Source organism: Pseudoliparis swirei, chromosome 7, assembly GCF_029220125.1.
Source record: "Pseudoliparis swirei isolate HS2019 ecotype Mariana Trench chromosome 7, NWPU_hadal_v1, whole genome shotgun sequence".
In the NCBI taxonomy this organism is placed as follows: Eukaryota; Metazoa; Chordata; class Actinopteri; order Perciformes; family Liparidae; genus Pseudoliparis; species Pseudoliparis swirei.
In genome coordinates, this window is record NC_079394.1 from 17496995 (window position 1) to 17520739 (window position 23745).

The 23745-nt window shown below is 42.5% G+C and overlaps 2 protein-coding genes across 11 annotated transcripts; one reads left to right on the forward strand and one right to left on the reverse strand.

Moving 5' to 3' along the window:
- The first annotated feature begins 1333 nt into the window (after window positions 1–1333).
- Window positions 1334–4071, forward strand: xbp1 (X-box binding protein 1). Its single transcript, XM_056418672.1, is given in 6 exon segments — window positions 1334–1683; window positions 2184–2280; window positions 2552–2668; window positions 2747–2803; window positions 2806–2913; window positions 3010–4071. Coding segments are annotated over 6 exon segments (1212 nt in total). The 5' UTR covers window positions 1334–1456; the 3' UTR covers window positions 3616–4071.
- A 9762-nt stretch (window positions 4072–13833) lies between these two features.
- Window positions 13834–22302, reverse strand: LOC130197360 (uncharacterized). Of its 10 annotated transcripts, none has more exons than XM_056420005.1 (13): window positions 22014–22133; window positions 21827–21877; window positions 21415–21477; window positions 20425–20466; window positions 17986–18175; window positions 17771–17873; window positions 16924–17213; window positions 16708–16800; window positions 16385–16477; window positions 15313–15387; window positions 14709–14902; window positions 14478–14637; window positions 13834–14382 (listed from the first exon to the last, which is right to left on the reverse strand). In XM_056420005.1, the coding sequence occupies exons 1-13, from the start codon at window positions 22131–22133 to the stop codon at window positions 14300–14302; spliced, it is 1557 nt and encodes a 518-aa protein (XP_056275980.1). In that variant the 3' UTR covers window positions 13834–14299. The 10 variants fall into 10 exon arrangements, 3 of the variants coding, with proteins under 3 accessions (XP_056275980.1, XP_056275979.1, XP_056275981.1); XM_056420004.1 differs by having other exon boundaries at window positions 16379–16477; XR_008832437.1 differs by lacking the exon at window positions 22014–22133 and adding an exon at window positions 22221–22302 and having other exon boundaries at window positions 17986–20466.
- Between the last annotated feature and the right edge of the window lie 1443 nt (window positions 22303–23745).

Sequence of the window (23745 nt, forward strand, 5' to 3'; positions counted from 1 at the left end):
TCCCCCTCGTTGTGTAGTTGAGCAACACGGTTGGTTGTTGCTGTGACCTCATCACTTGTTGTTGTGTGTTATGTTTGACTCTTTGGGTTGAGCTGACCACACTGACCACAGTCTCACTTCACTCTTGAGACCTACTTTATGTGAAGTGCAGATATGATTTTCTATTAGGTTACACTGTAGCAAATACAATACAATATATATGTATTATTTATTATATGTGCCTAAATGAATGAAAAAAGAGTGCACACTGAACAATAGTCTAGGGTTTTCATCAAAAGTTTAATAGATTTTTTAATTCCGCAATATGCTAATAACAACATGATAATGCCGTTGAGATATTTTCTTTAGACGAGGAAAAGAAATAATTCAGGAAATTGTTTCGCAGACGAGAAACTGACAAACACACAACTCTGGAAAATCAGGAAATATGAAACGAGGCCTTCGGGGAACGCCGTCAGAGTCGCGAAGCTTGTTCTATGTGTTTCTTTAAACTCTTTTAAAGAAAGGAATGAGGAAATGATAACGCGTCAGACGAAAGGAGAAGGCAGCATGAGATGTCCCAACTGCCAGATAAAAGAACATCTCCTTTACTGAAATAACAAAAATAATGCGGTAGCATTGATGTGCTCAGCTTCAACTGATGTTAAAATATAAAACCATGGGATATTTGTTTTAAATGTCATTCTAAAAACAAACATAGAGGGCTGTCATTACAGGGGAGAGGTTGTACAGAAAATAAGTGGATAAAATAAAAATGACATTGGTGGTTCCAGGAAACTCCAACTCCACACGCAACCTCATTGTGAATGTAAAAACTGATGTAACACACACTTCAAATTACAGTTTACGCGTCTGGCTCGCGCCGATGTAATATAATATAATAAAATATAATATAATAAAATATAATATAATAAAATATAATATAATAAAATACAATATAATATAATAAAATATAATATGATATAATGAAATATAATATAATACAACATAATATAATAAAATATAATAAAATATGATAAAACATAATATAATATCATAAAATATAATATAATAAAATTATTTAATATAATAAAATATAATATAATAAAATAAAATATAATATAATAAAATGTGTGCGATAACACATAGAAACAGAAGTTGACACCGAGTCTCGATGGAAAACTTTCATATTTACACTTTACAGGAACATCGGGTCATTTTTGAGCGAAACCTTGGAACGCAAACGTCTCGGCCAATCACAGGTCGGTAAACAAGATGCGTCACAGCCGCGTGCCAGCCAATGGGCTGTCACCACGACAGTAGAAAAAGGACGCAGGCGCAGCCCTTCTTGTTCAACAGTTGTGAATTGCCGGCGCTCGGGCAACCAGGAAACCCGCAAGGTGTCCTCTGAATTCAACGAGGATACCTCCATTATTCTTTTTTACCGACTTCGGACACCTCCCCCTCACACCGAAACATGGTTGTGGTAACAGCCGGGTCCGCGGGCCCCCAAAAAGTGCTCCTGATATCCGGGAAGCAGAGCGGCCTCTCCCCGGTGGGCTACAGCCGGCCCATCTCCGTCCTCCTGCCGCCGGCCAGCCCCGCGTCGTCGGACTCGGACTCCAACAACTCGTCCGCGGGGCCGCCGGTACGGAAGCGGCAGAGGCTCACACACCTGAGCACGGAGGAGAAAGCGCTTCGCAGGTTAGTTTCACTAATTAATCCGTTAGTGAATATTATTCACTGGGGGGAGAACCAGCTATTGTTTAAAGAATTACCAAGAGGGGACACGCCCAAAGATAATTCCCCCATATACACTATTTGATTTTCAATTTAAATCGCAGCAAAAACAAAAAGTGAAATGGTGTCACTGTTGCATCTTGTAATATCGTAATTAGGGCATATAATCGGTCATAAATGTGACTATGTTCTTAATTTGTCCCTGGACTTTGGTCCGGCTTGTCTAAACCGCTTATCTGAGTGATCCGCCACAGACCAGGAGACCCGGATCCGGGTCTGCCTGCGTGGCAGCAACATGGCTGGTGATTGCGCAGTACTGTGAACTCCAGTCGATGTCAAAGGGGGGAGGGGGATGGGGGGGGGGGGGCGGATCACGGCAACACGGAAAGAATGTGTGCTAAATTACAGTTTTTTTTTCTTTTTCCCCTCCCTCCTCCCCTCTTTCCTTCCCTCGTCTCCTCAAGGAAACTGAAGAACAGAGTCGCTGCTCAGACAGCCAGAGACAGGAAAAAGGCCAAAATGGGCGAGCTGGAGCAGCAAGTCCTGGAGTTGGAACTGGAGGTGATTATTATAGATAATGGTTCTTTAAGGATCTTAAAAGACAGGGGGTTGAAATTCAAGACCCTCCCACCTCGATGTCATCTGATGTACAAATACACCCCCACTACACTGAGGACTAGATATATAACATTTATCATTAAGACACAATAAATGCATTCCCCCCCCTCCCTCCTGGATCTGGTGCGGTTTCTCTTCATGCATCACTTCCCCAATGAGCTGTTGAGTTTGAGGTATAAACATCTGTTCATTTTTTTTTTTTTTTGTCCTTCAGAACCAGAAGCTTCACATTGAGAACCGGCTCCTTCGGGAAAAATCCAGTGGCCTCCTGACAGAGAACGAGGAGCTGAGACAGAGACTTGGGCTGGAGCCCCTGGACACTAAAGAGGAGGTACGCTCGTCGGATTGCGCAACTATCGGATCTCTTGAGTGCCGCCATCTTGATTCACGTTCTCCCCCCCCGTCACAGGTTCAGAGTTTGTTGTCCAGCGGGAACGACGCAGGTTTGGGGATCGGGTCTTCTGAGTCCGCAGCACTCAGGCTACGTGTGCCTCCGCAGCAGGTGCAGGCCCAGCAGCCCCCAAATCTGAAGACTTCTCAATGGATTCAGATGATTCTGACTCTTCAGACAATGAGGTGAGTCCAGGTCCACGATCCTGATTCAGATCTCTGTAATGACCACCAGGGGTCAGAGGTCACTGGGCTAATCTCGTCCCTCTCTCTCCCCTCCAGTCTGATTTGCTCATGGGCATTCTGGACATCCTTGACCCAGAGCTGTTCCTCAAGTCCTGCGAACAGGAGTGCCCGGAGCCGCCGGTGCTGCTGGTCGGAGGGGGGGACGCAGTACCTGCCGCCGCACCTGCGCCTCTGGGGGCCCCACCAGTTAAGCTGGAGGCCCTTAATGAACTGATCCACTTTGACCACATCTACACGAAGCCCGTGGAGGAGGTGGGCGCGGGCGGTCAGTGTGACGGCTGGGAGAGCGACACGGAGGATGAGGATGAAGAAGAAGACGAAAAGAAAAGCGACGAGGCCGCCTACATCGTCGTTGTTGCCGATGACGACGTGATCGTGGAGGAGGAGACGGTCTGCGTGAAGGACGAGCCGGAGGAGGTGGTCATCCCCGGCAACCCGCTGGATGACTTTTTCTCCGGCGTCTCGGCGGCGGCCCTCGGCGGCGGCGGCCTGGACAAGGAGGCGTGTCTCGCCGACACTTACAGCGACTCTGGGTACGAGGGGTCCCCGTCCCCATTCAGCGACATGTCCTCCTCGCCGCTGTGCTCCGAGAGCACCTGGGACGACATGTTCGCCAACGAACTCTTCCCCCAACTTATCTGAAGATAAATCGACAACCCCGATAAGTTATAATATATAAAAGATATATATACACGTCTGAAAGAGGTCACGGCTCGATGGTCTCGTGTATTTATCTATAAACTGAAGTTAAGCACATAATCTCCTTTTTCTTATTACAGCAGGTCTGTATCATTGGCGACGCTGCAGTGACTTGTGGGAGATGGAGTTTATTTCTTTTGGCACCAATTAATTATCGCAGAGGATTTCTGAAAAAGATTAATAACAATTTTTTTTTGCGGAGTCCAGTATTTTCTGTAAATGAATATAAAGGGGGAGGGGGCCGACCATTTAAATATAACCTTTTTATTTATTTGTACCCTGCTTTCGGAGTCGCTGTACGTGTAAAGACGCTTTTTTCTTCTCTCCTGATTCGTTGTCGCTCTCCATGTAGTCTGAAGTCTTAATTACTGCATTAAAAAACTTTTTTTTTGCATTGCAGCTGGTCTGTGTGTGTCGAATTACTGCAGACGCTCAGGAGACACTGGACTTCACTCAGAACTCAACTCATTGAGCCATAAAGTCAAACGACCACGGGAGTGATTTCAAAAAGGTTATAAAATACAGATATAATCGTCTTTCTGCTTCCAGAGAGATTCTATATAAAATGATTTATATATAGAATGGTTTTCACACTTAAAAATCAGTTCACTGATTGGCAGTTTTAAATCATGCGATTGAATGTTTATTGAGCTCTCAATATCTTATGAATATAGAATAAACACAAATCTTTGTGGGCGGAGCCTAGATCGATTACATCAGCGTTGCATGTGAAGATCTAGTCAACAAGGCGACCAATCACAGCCTCGGGAAACTTCAAAAGGATCGAACCTCATTGTGATTTAGAACAAGGGCCCGAGGGACAAGGTGTGACCCACACACACACACACACGTCCAGCTCCTCTAAACCAAGCTGGTGTGAAAGCTTAAATTAGAACCAGATCCTCTTATATGACTCGCGTGTCGTCAGCGATGCAGGATTTAGATAAACCTCGACCGCGGGGCTCCAGTTACTTCACTCAGCAGGATTATAGGAGAGGATTGGGGGGGGGAACAAACAAACACTTTGAGAAACAAAGATTCAGAGAAATAGGGAAGCAGATGAAAGAAAAAGAGAGCACCAGATTCTGCTGTAAAGCAAACAAGAGGTCAGGGCGGGTGTTGTTGCCATGTGACGGCTTCCCCAGGTTGATGGCGTGGGACTTCCGGTTTGAGTCTGTAGCGAGCAGATGCGTGCGAAGGAGCTCCCAACTACTTTTTATATTTGACCTTTAAGATCATCTTTGTGTCACACGCTTTGCCATACGGCAAGTTGCTGCAACCTGCTAGGAAGATAACTGGACGAATAAATGTCACCGAAACACAAAGAACAACAAAGCTCACAAAACCAAGCAACTGGTGCTACTCCTTTGCTAGCTAGAAAGCTAGCGCTAGCTAAAATGGCTACGAGCGAATCCCCAGGTGAGGAAACCCACTCAGCCCCCGAGACGTGGGGGAGCCCGTCACGATGCGGCAGCTGTCCTCCCTCCTGGAAACCCACCGTACCGGTATGAAGGAAGACATGGCGGCGCTGATCCAGACTTCATCTCAGTCACTCCGGGTCTCGATGGACGCGCTACGAGGGGATGTGATTTCATTTCACTTTGAGCGGCGCACTTCGGCCGAAGCGACCATTAAATCCATGCAGTCCCAGAATAAACTTCTCTACGACCGTGTGGAGGACCTGGAAAACAGGTCCCGAAGATTGGTAAGGTGTGAGGCGACATCACCTGACCCAGATGAGGAATGTAACTCAGCCCCCCATTCGGAAGCCTTCTTTATTAAAAAGGGGGGGGGGGCTTTTTATCAATAATTCACTGGAGGGAGAGAAAGTAAACAAAAACAATATCTGTTGACGCAACAAAACCTGCTGCGCCCGATGACGTCTAAAGAAATACAAAGTCACGTATTAAAAAGCTTCTTTTGCTTTTAAAAACAACAACAACAACAACAACAACAACAACAACAGCAGCATCAGTATACCCAGTGGAACACAATGACACGTTTGTGCAACCGACGTCAGCGGGCTGTTAAATAGGCTCTAGGAGGCGGAGGAAGGGGGGCGGGGAGGGGGGGGGGTGTTGCACAAGGCTCCATTGCCATGGTTACAACATCCTGTTGATGTGGCAGGTCTGAAGAGAAGAGACACGATGAATCACTCAGATTCCTCCTGAGAACAAAGAATTCAGAGCGAACAAGACTTAAAACCTTTAAAATCTAAAAAAGGTTTTAAACCCCCGGGAGGTTAAAAAGCCTCAACCGCCGTCTGGCAGTAATGACAGAGTGAACTCCGACGTGATCACAGGGCGCTCACACACACACACACACACGCACACACACACACAGACATAGACACACACACACACACAGACATACACACACACACACACACACACACACACACACACACACACACACAGACATACACGCACACACACACAGACATAGACACACACACACACACACATACACACACACACACACACACACACACACACACACACAGACACACACACACACACACAGACATACACACGCACACATACACACACACACACGCACACACACACATAGACACACACACACAGACATACACGCACACACACACACAGACATACACACATACACGCACACAGACATACACACACATGCACACACACACAGACCAGCGCTATCAGGACACACTCCTCTGGCTGTCAGTGTGTCCTCAGGTGTCGTGATAGTGACTCAGGTGTTGAGTCCACACGTGTTTTATTCTCTTCAACGTGGACCCGACCATCCAGTAGATGTTGGGATGATGTCATAATGTTCTCAGCCAATAGCTGATGATCTTCACTGGAAAACAATAACTATTTACCGTAATAAATTATTTTACTTCTGAAAACTGAAAGTCAGTCACATGCCTGTGAAGATGGCCGCCGCTGCAGCTTCACACGTGTGAACTGTGAGGCCAACGCCGAGGGAGAAGTCACCCTGAACTCAGGAGCGCCCTGACATCCAACAACGTGACATCGGAAGAGAGACAGAGAGACAGAAAGAGATAGAGAGACAGAGAGAGAGAAAGAGAGAGGGACAGAGAGAGAGAAAGAGAGAGAGATAGAGAGAGACAGAGAGAGAGATAGCAATAGAGAAAAAGAGAGAGAAAGAGAGAGAGAGAGAGAGATAGCGATATGCAATAGAGAGAGAATCCCGGACACAATATTTTGGTTGGAAAGTGACTTTGAGAACAGCACGAGCCTCATTGACCCTCGTTTGTGCCGAGATAAGAGAGAGAGAGAGAGAGAGAGAGAGAGCATGTCAAGGTGCCAGCTGTTCATCAGCGGGTCAAAGGGCTCAGAGGGAACACGATAAAGGAACTGATAACAAACACAAGCTGCTCGTGTTCAGGAAGTCATGAGAAGTATTTTACCAGCAGTTTGTAGTTTAAAGTTGATTTCACGACAACAGCTGCTGCGTTTTTTTAAACTTAATATTTTGTATTCATAATCCAAAATGTGGAAATGAAAACTGAAACCAGAAGTCAACCTGGAATTATTTGTAATTCATGCAACCCAACCGAGGAGTTAGAGGGCGTTGTAGCGGCGGGCGTTGTAGCGGCGGGCGGTGTAGCGGCACGCGGTGTAGCGGCGGGCGGTGTAGCGGTGCGCGGTGTAGCGGCGGGCGGTGTAGCAGCGGGCGGTGTAGCGGTGCGCGGTGTAGCGGCGGGCGGTGTAGCGGCGAGCGGTGTAGCGGCACGCGGTGTAGCGGCTATCACGTCTAGACTGTGAGAAGTGAGAAGTTCAAATGAAAGAAGCTTGTTCCCCTTCATGTTGTCCTGCACCAACCAGGGCTCAGAGAGGGGGGTGGGGGGGTGTTCACAGCATTCTTAAAACAAGTGCTCGGTTGTCGTTGCCCCCCGTACCCGGATCCCCCCCCCCCCCGCTACAGACTGAAGACTAAAATACCGGACACGTCATCGCAAATGGAGAAGTTACTCGAAGTTGCTCACTTTGAATTACACTTTAAGAGAGAGAGAGTCCATTATTGCTCTATAGCAGAGGTGGAGGTCAGCCTCTTCCTTTCACAGGAAGTCGGGGTCAGAGGTCACTGCAAATGTTTTGGCCTCCACTGCACAACTGAGTGTTTATATATTTATATATATATATATATATATATATATATATATGTCAGCCCCCTGTGCCGTGTGTGGCTTCGCTGCAAGTGGCTAGTGGCTTGTAATATTTATCTTAACGTCTGTTCTGCTTCTCTCTCCTGACTCGAGTCAAGAAGATCGTTTGCAGGAAAAATTGCTCTTGCAAACAGGAAGTGGAGTTTTTTAAGGTCTTTTTACGAGCGAATTTCACATTTGGCAACACCGACGGTGTTTTTCTCTCTCAGATGATACAAAAGAAGAAGTGGTCATTAAGTCATGACGTGGAGCCTGGTGAGTTATCACAAACCACCAGCGCCGGCCTCCAGGGAGGCGGTGGTGGCTCTCTGTCTGGAGCCTGAACGGTATGCAGAGATTCTACTTCCTGCTTCCCCTCCTCATCATCTCCTTTGTGTCTGTACACACCTCGTGTTAGTGTAAGAAGCTATCTGCACATGTTCAAGGTGTTTAAGACCTTTAGAGGACATAACTCAAGGAGCCTCGAGGCTCCGCAGGAGGACTAACCCCCTCAGACAAAGGACCTGTAGTACAGAGACAACAGCAGCTAAAAATACTTTTACTGCCACTAAGTTTGAATATCTAGCGACACGGTGTCAGGCACAATGTTCTTCGTCAACTGACACTGGCTAACGGGGACTAACGGCGGCTAACGCCGACTGCCGTTGGCTAAGGCCAACTGACGCTAGCTTACGGCAACTGACGCTGGCTAACGGCGACAGCTAACGGCAGCTTACGGCAACTGACGCTGGCTAACGGCGACTAACTCCAACTGACAGCGGCTAACGGCGACTAACTTTGGGAAATTTAATATAACTGAAATAATAACAATGACTTCATTGTTGACGCTGTAATTTGTCTTCCAAGTCGAGCTAAACGGTGTCAATGATGGCACCGTGTTCCCTTTACTCATCCACGTGTGGCCCGTTAGCTTGGTGACTATGTTCCAGGTCGTCTCAGCCTTGAGCCCCGTGTTGCTCCACCTGTTTGTCCTGCAGCTCTCACTGAGGGTGGTGCAGACGCTGTTTGCGGGGGCGCGGTGGCACCGCGGGGGCGGAGTGACCCTTGAACACAAACCAGGAGGCGTACTCGGCCCACCGGGCTATCTGACAGAGGAGGAAAGGAACGGAGGAGGGGGTCGTTTCAACAGATTATGACATGATCCGCTCGTTTATTATTTCAAGCTGTGGGAGAGAAATTATCATTCGTAAAAAAGTTAGTTTCCTGTCCCTTTATTTCTGTGTATCTGGATGGCCTCGCACAGTCGTATAAATCAGGATATGACTATGAACAGACCCTTCTGTAAAAATAGAACATCAGAATATTGACGACGATTAACGGCGACTAAATGCAGCTTACAGTGACTAAAGTTGACTGACTGCGACTAACGGCAGCTAATGGCTAACAGCGACCAACAGAAGCTAACGGTGACTAATGCCTTTTAACGGCGATTAACGGCGACTAACATTGGCTAACGCCGAATGACAGCAAATTACGCCGACTATAGGCGACTTACAAGACTAACGATGACTAACGCCAACTAACGGCAGCTAAAGGCGACTAACGGTGGCTTACAGCGACTAACGGCAGCTAACGACAGCTCACACTGACTAACAGCGACTAACGGAGGCTAACGGCAGCTAACAGCGACTAACGGCAGCTAACGACAGCTCACACTGACTAACAGCGACTAACAGCGACTAACGGCGTATAATGACGGTACAAAACACAAAGGCAAACATTATGCTGTTCGATGATTTAAACTCTAGATTGAGCTAAATAGCCGTCTCTGGTTTTCTAAGGATTTATAAATATTATAAGTGTGAACTAACGTGCGTATTCTCAGCTTCAATTTACAATTCAATGAATTTTGAACAGTGAATTTCATAAATGTCACCGGGGACAATCAAAATAAAGTGAAATAAAGTGATTATATAGAATATTTGGAGACACATTATATTTGGAGACGGACACTCCTGTTTTCAGTTGAACAAGAGATCATGTGACTTGGCCAGATACAACCAGGTCACATACCAGAGGTTAACCCTCTGGAGTCTGGGGTCATTTTCTCGATTTTACAAACAAAATTAAATTCACCTTTAATGGAAGTAATTAAGGAAACACATTTTGTTTCCTTTGCCGACGCCCATGAATCACGGGTGCGGTTGCAGTCGCACCTTTTGGGCGCCGAAGCTCTTCGTGGTCTTGGCTCCGGTTTGGTCGTACGTCTCTCGGATCAAACCGGAACACCGGAACGTTTAACGAAGACAACCCGTTGGCAGAAGAACCTGTTGAACAGGGATGGGCCGTCGGGGCAGAAATACCTGAAAGTGACACTTTACGACGCAATTAAACACTGAAAACAACACACTTTCACTTTACGATATCTGCCGCTCACGAGTGCTGTCATAGCACACTCTCAGCCTGCCATGGGGGGGGGGGGGGGTAAACAGTTTGCTCACTTTTAGTTTGTTTGCCTCACAGCTAATAAAACTATCAGCACACACTGCCAAGGTCAAGTGTGTCTTCAGGGTTTATCCATATGACCAATGAACAGGGTTCATCCACATGACCAATGAACAGGGTTCATCCACATGACCAATGAACAGGGTTCATCCACATGGTGTACAATGAACATTATAATTATAGCGTCTTTATTTTTAAAACTCAGTGTAAATGCACTTATGAAGTTTTTTCCCCAGGCCTGGAAATAGCCATTTACAAATCCCAGGACTTTTACAGGTTTTCCATGACCGTATGAAGCCTGTGTTTTTCAGTGTTCACAAAAACGAGCCTCGCTGGTACGAACCATCATGACTGCAGAGGCTGAGAGAACCGTCACCTGGAACCTGTAATCAGGGTCAACACCAGCAGCCAATCAGAGAGCTGGACAACTTTATTTATTTACGACATGCCCTTTTGTCCTCTCGCACACACACACACACACACACACACACACACACACACACACACACACACACACACACACACACACACACACATGCACTAACACAGACATACCCACACACACACATAGACACACACATACACACACACGGACATACACACACACAGACATACACACACACACAGATATACACACACTCACAGACACGCGCACACACTGTGGGTTCCTGACTCCTTTTAGAGACTCTGAGCTGCAGGAATGAAGACGAAAGAGTCTAAAAATAGATTAAACACAAATTGAGGCTCGTCGCCGCAGAGCGAGAGAGAAGGGAGGAGGGCTTCTTCTTCTTCTTCTTCTTCTTCTTCTTCTTCTTCTTCTTCATGGCCATAAGGCCTCGGGCAGCCATTATCTTTTATAGCATGTTTGTCTTCACGGCTCGCTGGAATAAAAGTCATGATGACACGGAGCCCCTGGTTTAAAAAAGTAGCTGGTTTGTGAGATGAAAATAACAACAACAACAACAACAACCTGTATTTAAAACATGTCGTGCTCCAACTGTCCTCTCATCCCTGCGTTGTGTTACACGTTGTTCTCTCTCTTCCTCTGATGGTAATGATTCATCATCATCATCATCATACATTATTAATGTGTAACTGAGGGTATATGAATATATATATGTATATATATATATATATATGTATATGAATATATACATATATATATATATGAATATATATATATATACCTGCTGTACCCAAAGGTCAACTCATAAACAGCTGCAGCACCCGCACGCACACACAGATATACATATATACACACACACACACACACACACACACACATATACACATATATACACACTTACACACACACACACACACACACACACAAATGCATAGAGAAACACATGCATACACACATACATACATATACAGATAGACACACACACACACACACACACACACACAGTATTGATTATGTCGTTTGGAGCTGAGCAGTGTGAACATTCCTTTTTAATCTCTATGGATGATTTTCTTCATATTATCTATATATCTTCATGTGATCTATACATCTATATATCTATATATCTTCATGTGATCTATAAGCACATTATGAGTTAAATGTGCTGCATGGACACAGCGTGCCTTGTGATTGGTTCCTGTCTGAGCTTCAGGAGACCAGACGGGTCCACAGTGGACCAAGGAGAAGATAAAAGAAGCTTTCTGCATTTTCTTGTGAATTGAATATTTTCTCCAAAAATCCTTCAAACAGATACATTTCTCTGGTGGAATGTTGCTAACTGCTAAGTGTTAATACTGCAACGTTGAATTTACACCCAGAAACACTCCGATGAACACCGGACATCTGGCTGCTGGTCCTGTGTTCATCTCCAGTCCCACAGCTCCCCCTGGTGGCTGCGTGCCGCCACTACACCGTGACATTGACACGTGTAATTCAGATGCTAGTTTCTCGATGTCTCTCACGGCGATGACACAATAAATGTTCCGAAGCTTCTCGAGAGCTTAAAGCATCCATTAAAGTGTTGAACACCAAACTAAAGGAACTTCCTCTCTGAACGGAGGCTAAATGAATCACGGCGTGGCGGATCGGGTTTATTAAAACGTAACGCGACTCCCTCTCGAGGAAGAGCTGCAACAAAAGAAAAGAAACTAACAGTTAATAAATTTGAGCAAATTTTCTGAATTTACATGAAATAAGTCAAGTTCATATGTTAATGGTCCCAAATGAATGCAGAGGATTAACTGAAGGAGAATAAACCTCATTACTCTAAAGATGTATGATTCCCTTCTTCATCAAAGAGTTTAAGTCGTCTTCTTATTCTCTTCCTTCTTCCTTTCCTTCTTATTTTTCCTTCCCTTCTTCTTTGTTCTTCTTCTCTTCCTCTCTTGCTTTTTATTCTTCTTCCTTTCATACTTCTCTTCCTTCTTCATATTCTTCTTCCTTTCCTTCTTTTCCAGCTTCTTCTTCCGTCTTCCTCCTTTCCTTCTTCTTCCTCTTCTCTTCTCCTTCTCATTATTCTTATCTTCCTTCTCCTCTTCCTCTTCCTCTTCCTTCTTCTTCTTCTTCTACTTCTTCTTCTTCTTCTGCCTCTTGGGGCCCATGGGTGCATTAGAAACAGAACTCTGGATTATCCTGAACACGAGTTAATTGCTTCAAACCAAATGGCTCTGAAATAATCCTGATTTTAGGACTCTTTTATGATTACTGTAAAGTGCAGGAGGGAGTGAGAGAGAGAGAGGGGGGGGGGGGAGCATTGCATTCTGGGAGTCAGCGCATGCTGGGGACAGGAGGGCCGAAAGGCTCACAGACGGGGAGTGTGTTGAACGGACCGGCTCTTAAGACCCAGATAGCAAAATCCATCCGGCCCATTGTTGGGCCACATGATTGAGTTTCTTCTGGCCCAGTATACGCCCGGGTCCTCGGCCCGAAACTGGCCAATATACAGCATGACTGTCAGATGAAACATAAGTGGGCCGGACCTGGACCGATGCGTTTAAACATATTGTAAAATGCTGTGGCCCAGTTCTGGCCCACACACTACAACATTCAAACTTTTTATAATTAACTCCAGCGTTGGCCCAGCTCTGGCGCAAATACTGATATCAGATTACGATTGTGCTGCTGGCCCAGACCTGGCCTATGTGCTGCATGATGGGTTGTCTTGTTGCCATGGAGACCTAAAATCCCAACCCACCTCTGTTCCACAGATTATTTTTGCATTTCTTTCATCATGCTTCTTAAAAGCTGAAAGTGATACTTGTTTTTTCTGTAAATTAATAATATTAATATAATTTTACAGAGCTGCAGTTTTTAAATGCTAAAATGTTGCCATGTGTTTAAAATATAAAGAAAATATAAAAATACCCAGTATCATATTTCAGCTTTTCACAAAGACAGACCAAAGAAAAAGAAAAAACACATTGAGGAACACAAATTACCCTGATAGTGGACAAATATGTTGATATACATGTATGTGTATTTCTGTTAGAAGTCAAAAACAAATATAAGTTTAACTCAATCAAATCAATGTATTGAATAGAGCAACAATCAAAATAACAAGTTTCAATATAACAATAACAAACAAGTTCATGGAGCTAAAATTATTTATAAAACGATGTATTGAAGAGCTTAACAATCAATATAACATATAACAATAACCAACAAGTTCATGGAGCTAAAATTATTTATAAAACAATGTATTGAAGAGCTTAACAATCAATATAATATATAACAATAACCAACAAGTTCATGGAGCTAAAATTATTTATAAAACAATGTATTGAAGAGCTTAACAATCAATAGAACATATAACAATAACCAACAAGTTCATGGAGCTAAAATTATTTATAAAACGATGTATTGAAGAGCTTAACAATCAATATAATATATAACAATAACCAACAAGTTCATGGAGCTAAAATTATTTATAAAACAATGTATTGAAGAGCTTAACAATCAATATAACAATAATCAACAAGTTCAGGGAGCTGAAGGGATTTGGGCTCGCCTTCTTCTGCCCCCTTCTCTGTCCGCTGCCAGCTGTAGCCACCTCTTCATGAACATCTCCACCTCTTCATGAACATCTCCACCTCACGTTCAGAAGCCCTCGATGTCAGTGGGTTCTTCCGTACGGCAGCTGATGTGGGAAAAAGTTTTCAAAGACATTAAAGTTTCTGTTGGTACAGAAACAAAATGAGTTGAAGTTCTATCTGAACTATGAGGAGCATTTACCGATTACAGCTGTCTTCAGTTGCAGGGAAGCCATGGATGTTTTCCCATTTACTCCTCTCCAATTGGTTTCCTTTGCCAGGGTGTTTGAGATTGTGTGCTTCATGAGACGCCAAACCGTATCCTTGACATCACTTCCGCCAATCAGGCTGAGATGGTTTATCTAAAGTATGAAAAAATTATGTATACGTGTGCCTCTTGCCAGAAAGAATACACTTTCACTCACTTACTCACCAGTTTTGATCGAAAGTCAGATTCCTGAAGTTGGCTTTCAAGACGTTGGAGGCCTTGCTGGTCCCTTACTGGCAGGAGACCCTCATCTATTTCAAATTGAGACGCATCTTGTTTTCTTGCATGTAGAATCTGTAGGATGCGTGTTTGTTGCTCGAGAATCATCTCCTGCTTCGTAAGCATTTCCCGCATTAATGCTGAAAAAGAAATATGTAAAATATGACATAAACATGACTTTGGGGTTTTTAGGTGCTTAATTACAGGATTTTGCTACCATTAATAAAACAATGAAGCCCTTTGACATGAAGGTGATTGCAACGTTTGATGAAGCCTGGGTTTTAGGGATTTAAGTTCTATTCACACCTAATCTGTTTATGTCCATTCAAAAGTATATATATTTGACAATGTTTGTATATGTGTGTGAATTGACCTGAATAGGAAGCATCCTTTAAAAAAAACTAACATATTATTTTGCACAAAGATGAGACAGAGCCATCTTTTCTCCTGCCAAACAAATGTTGTTGTTTTTTTAAACAGCGACGTACCACCACTACTAAATACATTTAGGAGAAACACTAAAATAATACATAAATGATCTACCACTTACAGGTTGTAGTTTCAAATGGGGCCTGAGGACTCCAGGATGGCACAGGCACTGGCTGAGGCCCTGGATGATCAGAATCTTAGATTTGGGTAGAAAAAGAAGAAGAAAACTTTAAGCCAAACATAAATACTTCAAACATTTAGACACCATCGTTTAATGAATGATTGTGTTGCGTTTGCAAAATATATTTTGGTGGGAATATATAGGAAATGTTGGCAAATTCCCATAATTGCCTTTTGGCCAAAAAAAGTTGTGGTTTCATGGCGGTTTGTGTGTATGAAGAATGTATTGAGCTCAGCAAATTTGAGCATCTGCTGGCTCTCATCTCCATATTTACAGTGCAGACATGAGTGGAGTCAATCAAAACATCTGACTCTCAGCAAGAAAGTAAATAAGCATTAGATTTTGGCTTTTTACTTTGAGATCATAGTAATGATAGTTAACTTATGTTTACCACTTCTACTTCAATATCACCACTTAATGACCAAAAAGTGTTCATTAGAAGAAAAAATCCATTAAAATCACATTGAAACAGAGAAAATGTAACTCCCACTGAATTGAATAGAACTTGAATTTAAAATGCAGCAGCCTCCCTGTCCATCTGCCTGCCAACACATCACCTAGCAGGCCACAACGCCAGCCACAGCTCATCATCCCCACCATAGAATAATACATTTGGTTTTAGACATTAAATTACACGTGTCTACCATTTTGTGTACACCCCATTTAGTAAAGTGTGTTAGGGCTGATCTGTGTGCAATCAATCAAACTCAGGTGCAAACTTAACTGGACTGAGACCGACTACAACAGAGGGTCTCCATTACCGACAGTATATTTGGACATGCAGAAGGCTTTCTGCATGTCCAAATATACTGTCGGTAACTTTCCAGTTTGCATATTTGCAGTGTATTGATCATTATATTCATGACAATTACATTAACACTCATTTCTCACAAGATGTAACAAAAACTAAAATTCAAGTGCAGTATTGGGATAATTATCCACGTCTCTTATATGTGTTTTCGTTAACATTTCAGTAACAATTTGAGATATGAACTAATTCTCTTACTCTCACCAACTCTTGATGTGGGTGTCTCGTGGCAGCTCCCATTGTTTTGTGGCCTTCGCAGGGTCCATGAACTGGATGTTTTCTGAGGAACCTGGACAGCTTAAATGGAAAGATGTAACTTTAAACTATTGTTTTATTTTCATGACCACTGCAACTTGAGTGAGTCCTCTATCTGCTATGAGTAGGCTACAACTTAACTCCAAAAGCTTAAGCTGTTTTAACAAGAATTATCATTCACAACAAATCCTACATGTTTGGAGCACATCATTTTGTAAAATTACAGGCAGAATTTGAATTGTGTTTAAATATATTAGTCAATTTGCAGGCACCTGCAAGTGAATCCTTGTGACTCACAACTGCTGCACTGTCTTGTGGCCTTTGCAGGGTCCTTTGAGTTTCAAGCTTTTGAGGCTCCTGAAAAGCTTTAGTTCACATGACAAACATATTGAGGATTTTATCAAACATCAAATAATGTCATTAGGAAAATTAAGAATAACCATATTTTTGTCAATTACAACATTGACACAGTTTGTATAAACACTTACATTCAAACTGTTGAAGCCACTGATTATGATGTGAAGCCTGCAAGCTGTTTCTCTGGTCTTCTGCATGCCAGTAAGGAGAGCAGGCAGACTGGCACATCTCATCTTCCAGTTCGTTTTGGTTTAGGCCAGCATGGGTTTGATGAGAGGTCTTACAGTGGAGCGTTGTCAGTGTTTTTGGTGGGCTCATTGGTGGAGCATCAGGTAAACCATTATTTCGCTGCTGTAGTCCTGACTCATCCTCACTATCCGCCAGATAGCTGTCGGCAGTTTGTTGAAGCCGCCTACTTGGTCTATAAAGATATTATATTGAAATTATGTTTAGCTGCATAAAGTGCAGCTAAAGTGTTGTAAATAGAAGAGGTGATGCAAAACAGAGGTAAACATAACCCTGTCCCAACTTTTTTTTAAAGACTTGTTGCTGGCATCAAATTAAAAATGGTAATGATAAAACAATACAATTTCTCAGTTTCAACAGTCAGTCTATCTGCAATTAAATATTAATTTAAGTGATTTGAAAACAATTTGCATTCTGTTTTAATTCACATTTTAAAACAGCATCCCAACTGTTTTGGAATTTGGGTCCTATTTTATTTTACAGATTGACTGAATATTAACTCCAAGTGAATGTTTTCTAGACTTAAATCAATATGGTGATGAAATATGACTGAATAAAACCACTTAAAGGTGTGTATTAAAGAGTTTTTACATATTTATACTTAAATACACAGTATTTGTTTGATAGACTTCCCTACAGAACCAGCTGTTAGTCATTTCAACTGTAAGCACCAATACAGCAACAATGAAAGTATTAAGTTCAGATATAAACTGTTCACAGTACTTCACCTACATTTTTCGCCTTGCCCCCCTTCCACTGCAGTCTTCAGCATCCGACTGAAGGTCTGATCGCTCTTCAGCTTCCCGCAACTTCCGTCTGCCTTCCTGATAATTATCTGTTAAAAAAAAAAGTGTAATCCCCGATAACACTTATCGGCACCAATAGCCTACTTATTGTATACTACTCCCCATCATTTTGGACAACAAAAATATACACAGTATACATACCAGTTGTAAACATCTGTCGAACAGTCCATGGCATGCAGCTTGGTTCAGGATTGACCTTTAGTTTTATTGCCGTCTCCAAGGCCTTTCCTTTGAGCGCTGGCCACAGGCATTCATTGTCCTTTACCCAAGCACCTGGCACGAACTCTACCTCCCTGGTCTCCAAAAACTCGACTATCTTAAACATAATTTTCTGCCAGAGATAAAATAAATATTCAGTGTATCAAGTTTTGTAAAGCAAATCACAAAAGGGGATTGAAAAATCTCAAATAGCAATAAAGTTTAAGCATTTACAAATTGAACTACTGTATGTGGTCATTTAAAAAGGCTGTAGATGCCTTGTTTTGTAGTAGATCCTATATATAATATTCCACGCCAACTCCACTATTGACCCAATTATCAACCGTTTATCTACTTGTGTGCAAGAGAGGAATAGCTATGAATTTCCCCTTGTATGGTAACTTGGCATACTTTACTATATTGTCATCAAGTTTTTTTGTTTGAACATCATTTGACAAATTACTGACAACAAAGATCCCAAGATCAGTAGAGATTATGGGGTAATCAAAAAAAGGATCCTGTTGCTCATATTCTTTGTAAACTATATACGTGCTGTCATCCGACAAAACAATATTCATCACTAAAGCAACGCTGTTGCCTATTTTAACACAGTTTTCTGCCCCACGACAGATGTTGATTGTTGAAGGCCCTATGACTACCTCTTGAAATTGTGACACATTTTTGAAACCGGTTGGTACAGGGCCATCTTTGTGCTCTTTACGTAAAGTCCCCTTTCCCTGCATTTTGTCAATTCTGACGGAACTGTTAATTTCTGAGAGTCTTCGAATGACCTGAGACAATGGATGGTGTGGAGTTCTTATCATTTTCTTGATCTGCCCTAAGTAGTTCTCAAATGGAAAACCAGATATTAAGTTCAGGTTTCCATGTAACCGTACACCCTCACAAAGATGCGTTAGTCCGTGAATATTATAAACAACATGCTCTGGACCATACAACTGACTATAATGTTGCACAAATGACACAAGAAGACTATGGGCAAAATCATTTAAGGCCAGACACAATGTTGAACTTGACAAGATAAAAATGGACACAGATAGCAGCATACAATTTTGATATAATGGAACTGCAAGCACATCACGGAGGACCACAGGACCAGTGTACAATAAAAACTGCCTTAGCTCTGTTGCCTTCCACCTTTGTCGCTCTGATAAATGTCTTGGCTTTCGAGCAAAGTCAACTGGAATTGAATCTTTCAAGCACATTAGTGCATTTGAAATCAGTTCACTCTGACGAGCAGAGATTCGACAACGAACAGGTCCTGACATGTGCCACAGATCTAACAGTTTTCTCATAACACCAAGACAAACTAGATGCATATAATCGTGTGGAAAGCATGTTACCATCCCAATATTTAAACCTGTCAAGGGGGAAACTGCAGTGTGGTGTCCCTCGTCAGACATACTGATAAAGGATGTATCAGTTCTGCAAGGACTATTGACCTCTGGAAAGGTCATCCTATGATTGATCCAAACCCCTGTTTGAATGCATTTATCGCATCCTAGATATCCAGTGTGTGACTTAATTCCCTTAACAAAAGCCCGAGCCGGAGCATCACAAATAACAGAGCTCACCCTAAGAAGAAAATGCTTACCCTTTATGATAAAGCCCTGGCCAAGTATTTTAATTTCATTAACCAGATCTCTGAAGTAGTCACTTCGTGAGGATGGCTTTGAGGTCCCACAAAAGAGGGCAATAATAACTGGTTCTTTTGTATGACCCTGAAGTAAACCCAAAATAGGCCAGAACTGGATTTTCGAACTTTTGAAAAGTGGTAATCCATCTATGTTTAACTGCAGTCTAAACACGTGTCCATCTGGAACCTTAGACCAAACTCTTTCAAAGGTTTTACTAAGTGATTCTAGTATTCCAAAGTAAAAGTATTTGCCACCACCTAAACTTTGAACCTTATAGACAGTTTTGGTTGTGAGAAGCGTTCTAGCATCCTTGGGGAGAAAAGGATGATACATCCTCAAGATAGTCAGGAGTGCAGTCAGAGCAACCAAAGAGACATTAAAGTTCACAGCCCAGTCACACAAAGAACTATTTAAGGAATTATCAGAAGTATTCTCATCCAAGACATATGATTGGCCATCTGCATCTGATTCTCCATCATCAGACTGATAGACCTGTAAACCCTCACAAGCATTGATATTCACGTCACCTGTCTGGCCATCCGAGTCTGATTCTGCTTCAGATTGATAAACCTGAGTCATAACCTCTGCAGCCTCAACATCTCCTTCACTCTGAAAAGATGCCATCATGGCTCGGATTCTTTTTACTGCTCGCTTTCTCACTTGTCTTCTATCCATTTTTCTCTCACTAAATACTTAACACTCACTAAATTGCTTAACGTGATAGTACCTTGAAGACTGTGGTGCGGGTCGGTGTAAAGGACAAAGGAATCTGTAAAGACAATACATATGCAAATTAGTTAAAATTGTATGACCAAAATTGCATATGTGCACTTATATGAGAAAGTCCTGTGATCATTTGTGTAGCCTGCTTGCTGAGTTGCATGACTAGACACTTTTACACATTTAACTAACTATACATGTACAGCTTTCAATGAAATGCTGACTATCTGGAAAATTATCATATTACATTCATATTTAAACTACGTGCATTTTATTTTCTGTCACTGTTAAAATATAATTAACTAATCTTATTCCCAACATAACAAACAATCACTGGCAAAACGTATTTCCCTCTCTCGCCACCTTTTCTCAACAGTCGGCCCACACCGTGTTACCGACTACTGGGCCGTTGTCGGTATATCGATGTGGGCCGCATCCTAACTGCAGGATTACACACGTTTCCCGCCAGATTTTGTCAATGTCCTCAACAAAGAAAATAAAGCGATTGTCATGTAAAGTTTGCATTTGAAAATATAAGTCATGCCAAATCCAAGTAGCCCTCCGCTTACTTACACCTTAACCTCCATTTCTGATACAAAAGTATTGAATTTTATCGATGGAAAACTAAATAATCGTGAGCTATCCGGTGTCTCAAACGAGTCAGTTCCTGTTAGACAATCACATTTTGGCATGACACGGCAGGTTTTAATGAGGGAGGGAGTTTGACTTTAAAAAGATATGAATATCAGCTTTTAAAATGAGAGCTTTCCTCTCTGAAAAACGTACAGCCCCCCCTTTATATTTATATTTCAATGAGAAAAACTCTGAAACTCTTGCTAGCTAACGTTAGCTAGCAAGAGTATAGCTGCCGCTAATACAAATTCAGCTGAGAAAGAATAGGTATCGAAACTGTTAAACACAGTGCGCACTACTAACAGACAACCTTTTGATTGTGGGGACTCAAATATATATTTTTAACAAATATGTTTGTACTTACCGATAGTGGACTGACGCCGATGAAATTCACTGCGCACTTGAAGGCAGACCAGGGTTGCCAGGTCTATGTGACAAAACCAGCCCAATGGCCAATCAAAACCAGCCCAAACCAGCCCAATGGCCAATAAAACAAGCCCAAAAAACAAGCCCAATATCAGAACTCAAAATATGCCTGTGCCAAACCATATACACTGCTTTTAAAGTCCAACAACATTGCTATCATTTCCAAATGTATTGTAATATCTACAAAGTAACAACAAATGGTTAGTATGCCAGCATTAAAAGCAGTTTTCCCTAAACAGTTATTTCACCTAGGTCCTAAAATGGCCTTGTGTAATTAGATACAGTATATTATCATAAATAAAATATAGCTCTGTGAAGGTGTAGACCAATTCACTGACGGACAAACTAACCTGTTGCTTTGTCTTGAGGCTTTCTCTTCCCTTTTCTCTCTTCCTCCCTGCCTGGACAACATGAATGTACTGTTTTTACTTCATATGCATTTACTGTAGTTAATGCAATACCTTATTTCAACTGAAACACCTTATGTTGCTTCACTATATTTTTATCAGATACTTATAGTTCAAACAATGTACGCACTCGACAACTGGAGAACGGAGCAGCATTTCGAATGTGTTTCCCCGTTTTGCTGTGGTTTTGGAGATCACTGGTGCGCACGAATCTCGGTTTTGCAGTACCGACAAAAAGCTTTGGTATCATCCCCAGCCACACGTTCTATCCATTCTTTAATTCCGTTTTCACTTTCCCATTCTTTCGTATATTTCTTCCCGTATTTAGCCCACTTACCGGGTGGCATGTTTCTCCAGTGTAGCTAGCTACACTAACTACCAGACCAGAGTTGGGATCGAGCGGGTCGCGGGAGACTGAGAGCGGCGAGAGCTTTAGGTGCGTGTGTGTATGTGGGCATGTCCCATGTCCATGTGTGTACGTGCTGATCTGGAGTCAGTTTGGTAGGATTTGGGTACAAATAAATTATTTCATTTAAAATATGGATTTTTATTTAAAGATATTCATGTAATTTGCATGCAAAATAGGTCTACCCGAACCAGCGGACAAGAAATTCAACCCGCGGCAACACTTCAAAAGTAGCCCAATTCCGCGGGAAAACCGCGGACCTGGCAACACTGAGGCAGACCGTTGTTTCCCAACCACGTCGAGGTTTTGAGGAGCGCTTGGTATATTCATCAGGGTCTCCCGCTGGTGTTCCCCCGGGATTTCACACGATCAGCTTTACTTTCTTTTACGACTGTGATTGACTAAATAAAAACTAATGGAATACAAACTAGGTAGATGTGCTATTTTATAATGTGTATTTAACTGGCAGTTGGTTGGACAAGACAATTGCATTTTGTGAAATGTAGACACGAGTGCGTCAGTTCGGGACAGGCTGTAGTTAAAAACAATGTAACCTTCCCTGTTGCACCTGGCATAAAGAAATGCTGGTTGACGTTAGTGTTATCGGTTCTGGCCCAGCAACGGCATGTATACTTCACAGACGGTTGCATGCAGTCGGTGTTGTGGGCCAAAAACTAACGGCATAGTATTGGGCCATGACCTATGTAACAACCTTTGGCCCAGTAATAGCTTTACTACCAACATATTGCAATGCTACGTCCACTTCTGGACCGAGTCTGGCATATACACTGATAATCTGTACGTGAGTCAGCCGACACTGGCGGAAGACAGCCAGAGTCGGCCCAGAACTGACTGCTATCTGGGGAGGGTTTCCATTTCAGACTCAGCAGGTGGTGGGCGAGAGAGAGAGGGAGAGAGAGAGCGAGAGAGAGAGGGAGAGAGAGAGAGGTAGAGAGAGAGAGAGAGTGTCTGTCTGTGTGTGTGTGTGTTCAACAGGGAACTCGGTTGCCGGTGTAGTTTTTTCTTCTTCTTGTCCTCTAGCTGCACAAGTTGGTTTCAAAGCTGCTGTTGCTATGACAACGAGGGGAGTGTGTGGACGGATTTGGAGTTTCCTCTCTTGAAAGCGAGGCGTGTGATCCTGAGAAGAGACGGATGGTCGTGGGTATCGATGACTTCAGAATGTTAAAAAAGAAAAGAAAACCAAATTACTAAAACATACATAAATTGAAATAAAATTCAATAAATGATATAATGAAAATAATCATTGAAATGGAAAAAAAAGAAGAAGAAAAAAAAATCTAATAAAAGAATTAATGACATTAATGATAAAATGAAAATAATTATTGAAATGAAGAAAAAAGAGAACAAATTAATTAATTAATACAGAAATGTAAAAAATCCAATAAATGATATAATGAAAATAATTATTGAAATGAAGAAAAAAGAGAACAAATTA

What these genes read in the sequence shown, in the direction of transcription:
- LOC130197360 (XM_056420004.1), bottom strand. Translation starts at nt 22,133, where the DNA reads ATGATACCAAAGCTTTTTGTCGGTACTGCAAAACCGAGATTCGTGCGC. An exon ending in GCCTCAAGACAAAGCAACAG is followed by an intron (nt 21,478 to 21,826) that starts GTTAGTTTGTCC and finishes TTTGTCACATAG; the next exon opens with ACCTGGCAACCCTGGTCTGC. An exon ending in GTGGCTTCAACAGTTTGAAT is followed by an intron (nt 16,801 to 16,923) that starts GTAAGTGTTTAT and finishes TGTGAACTAAAG; the next exon opens with CTTTTCAGGAGCCTCAAAAG.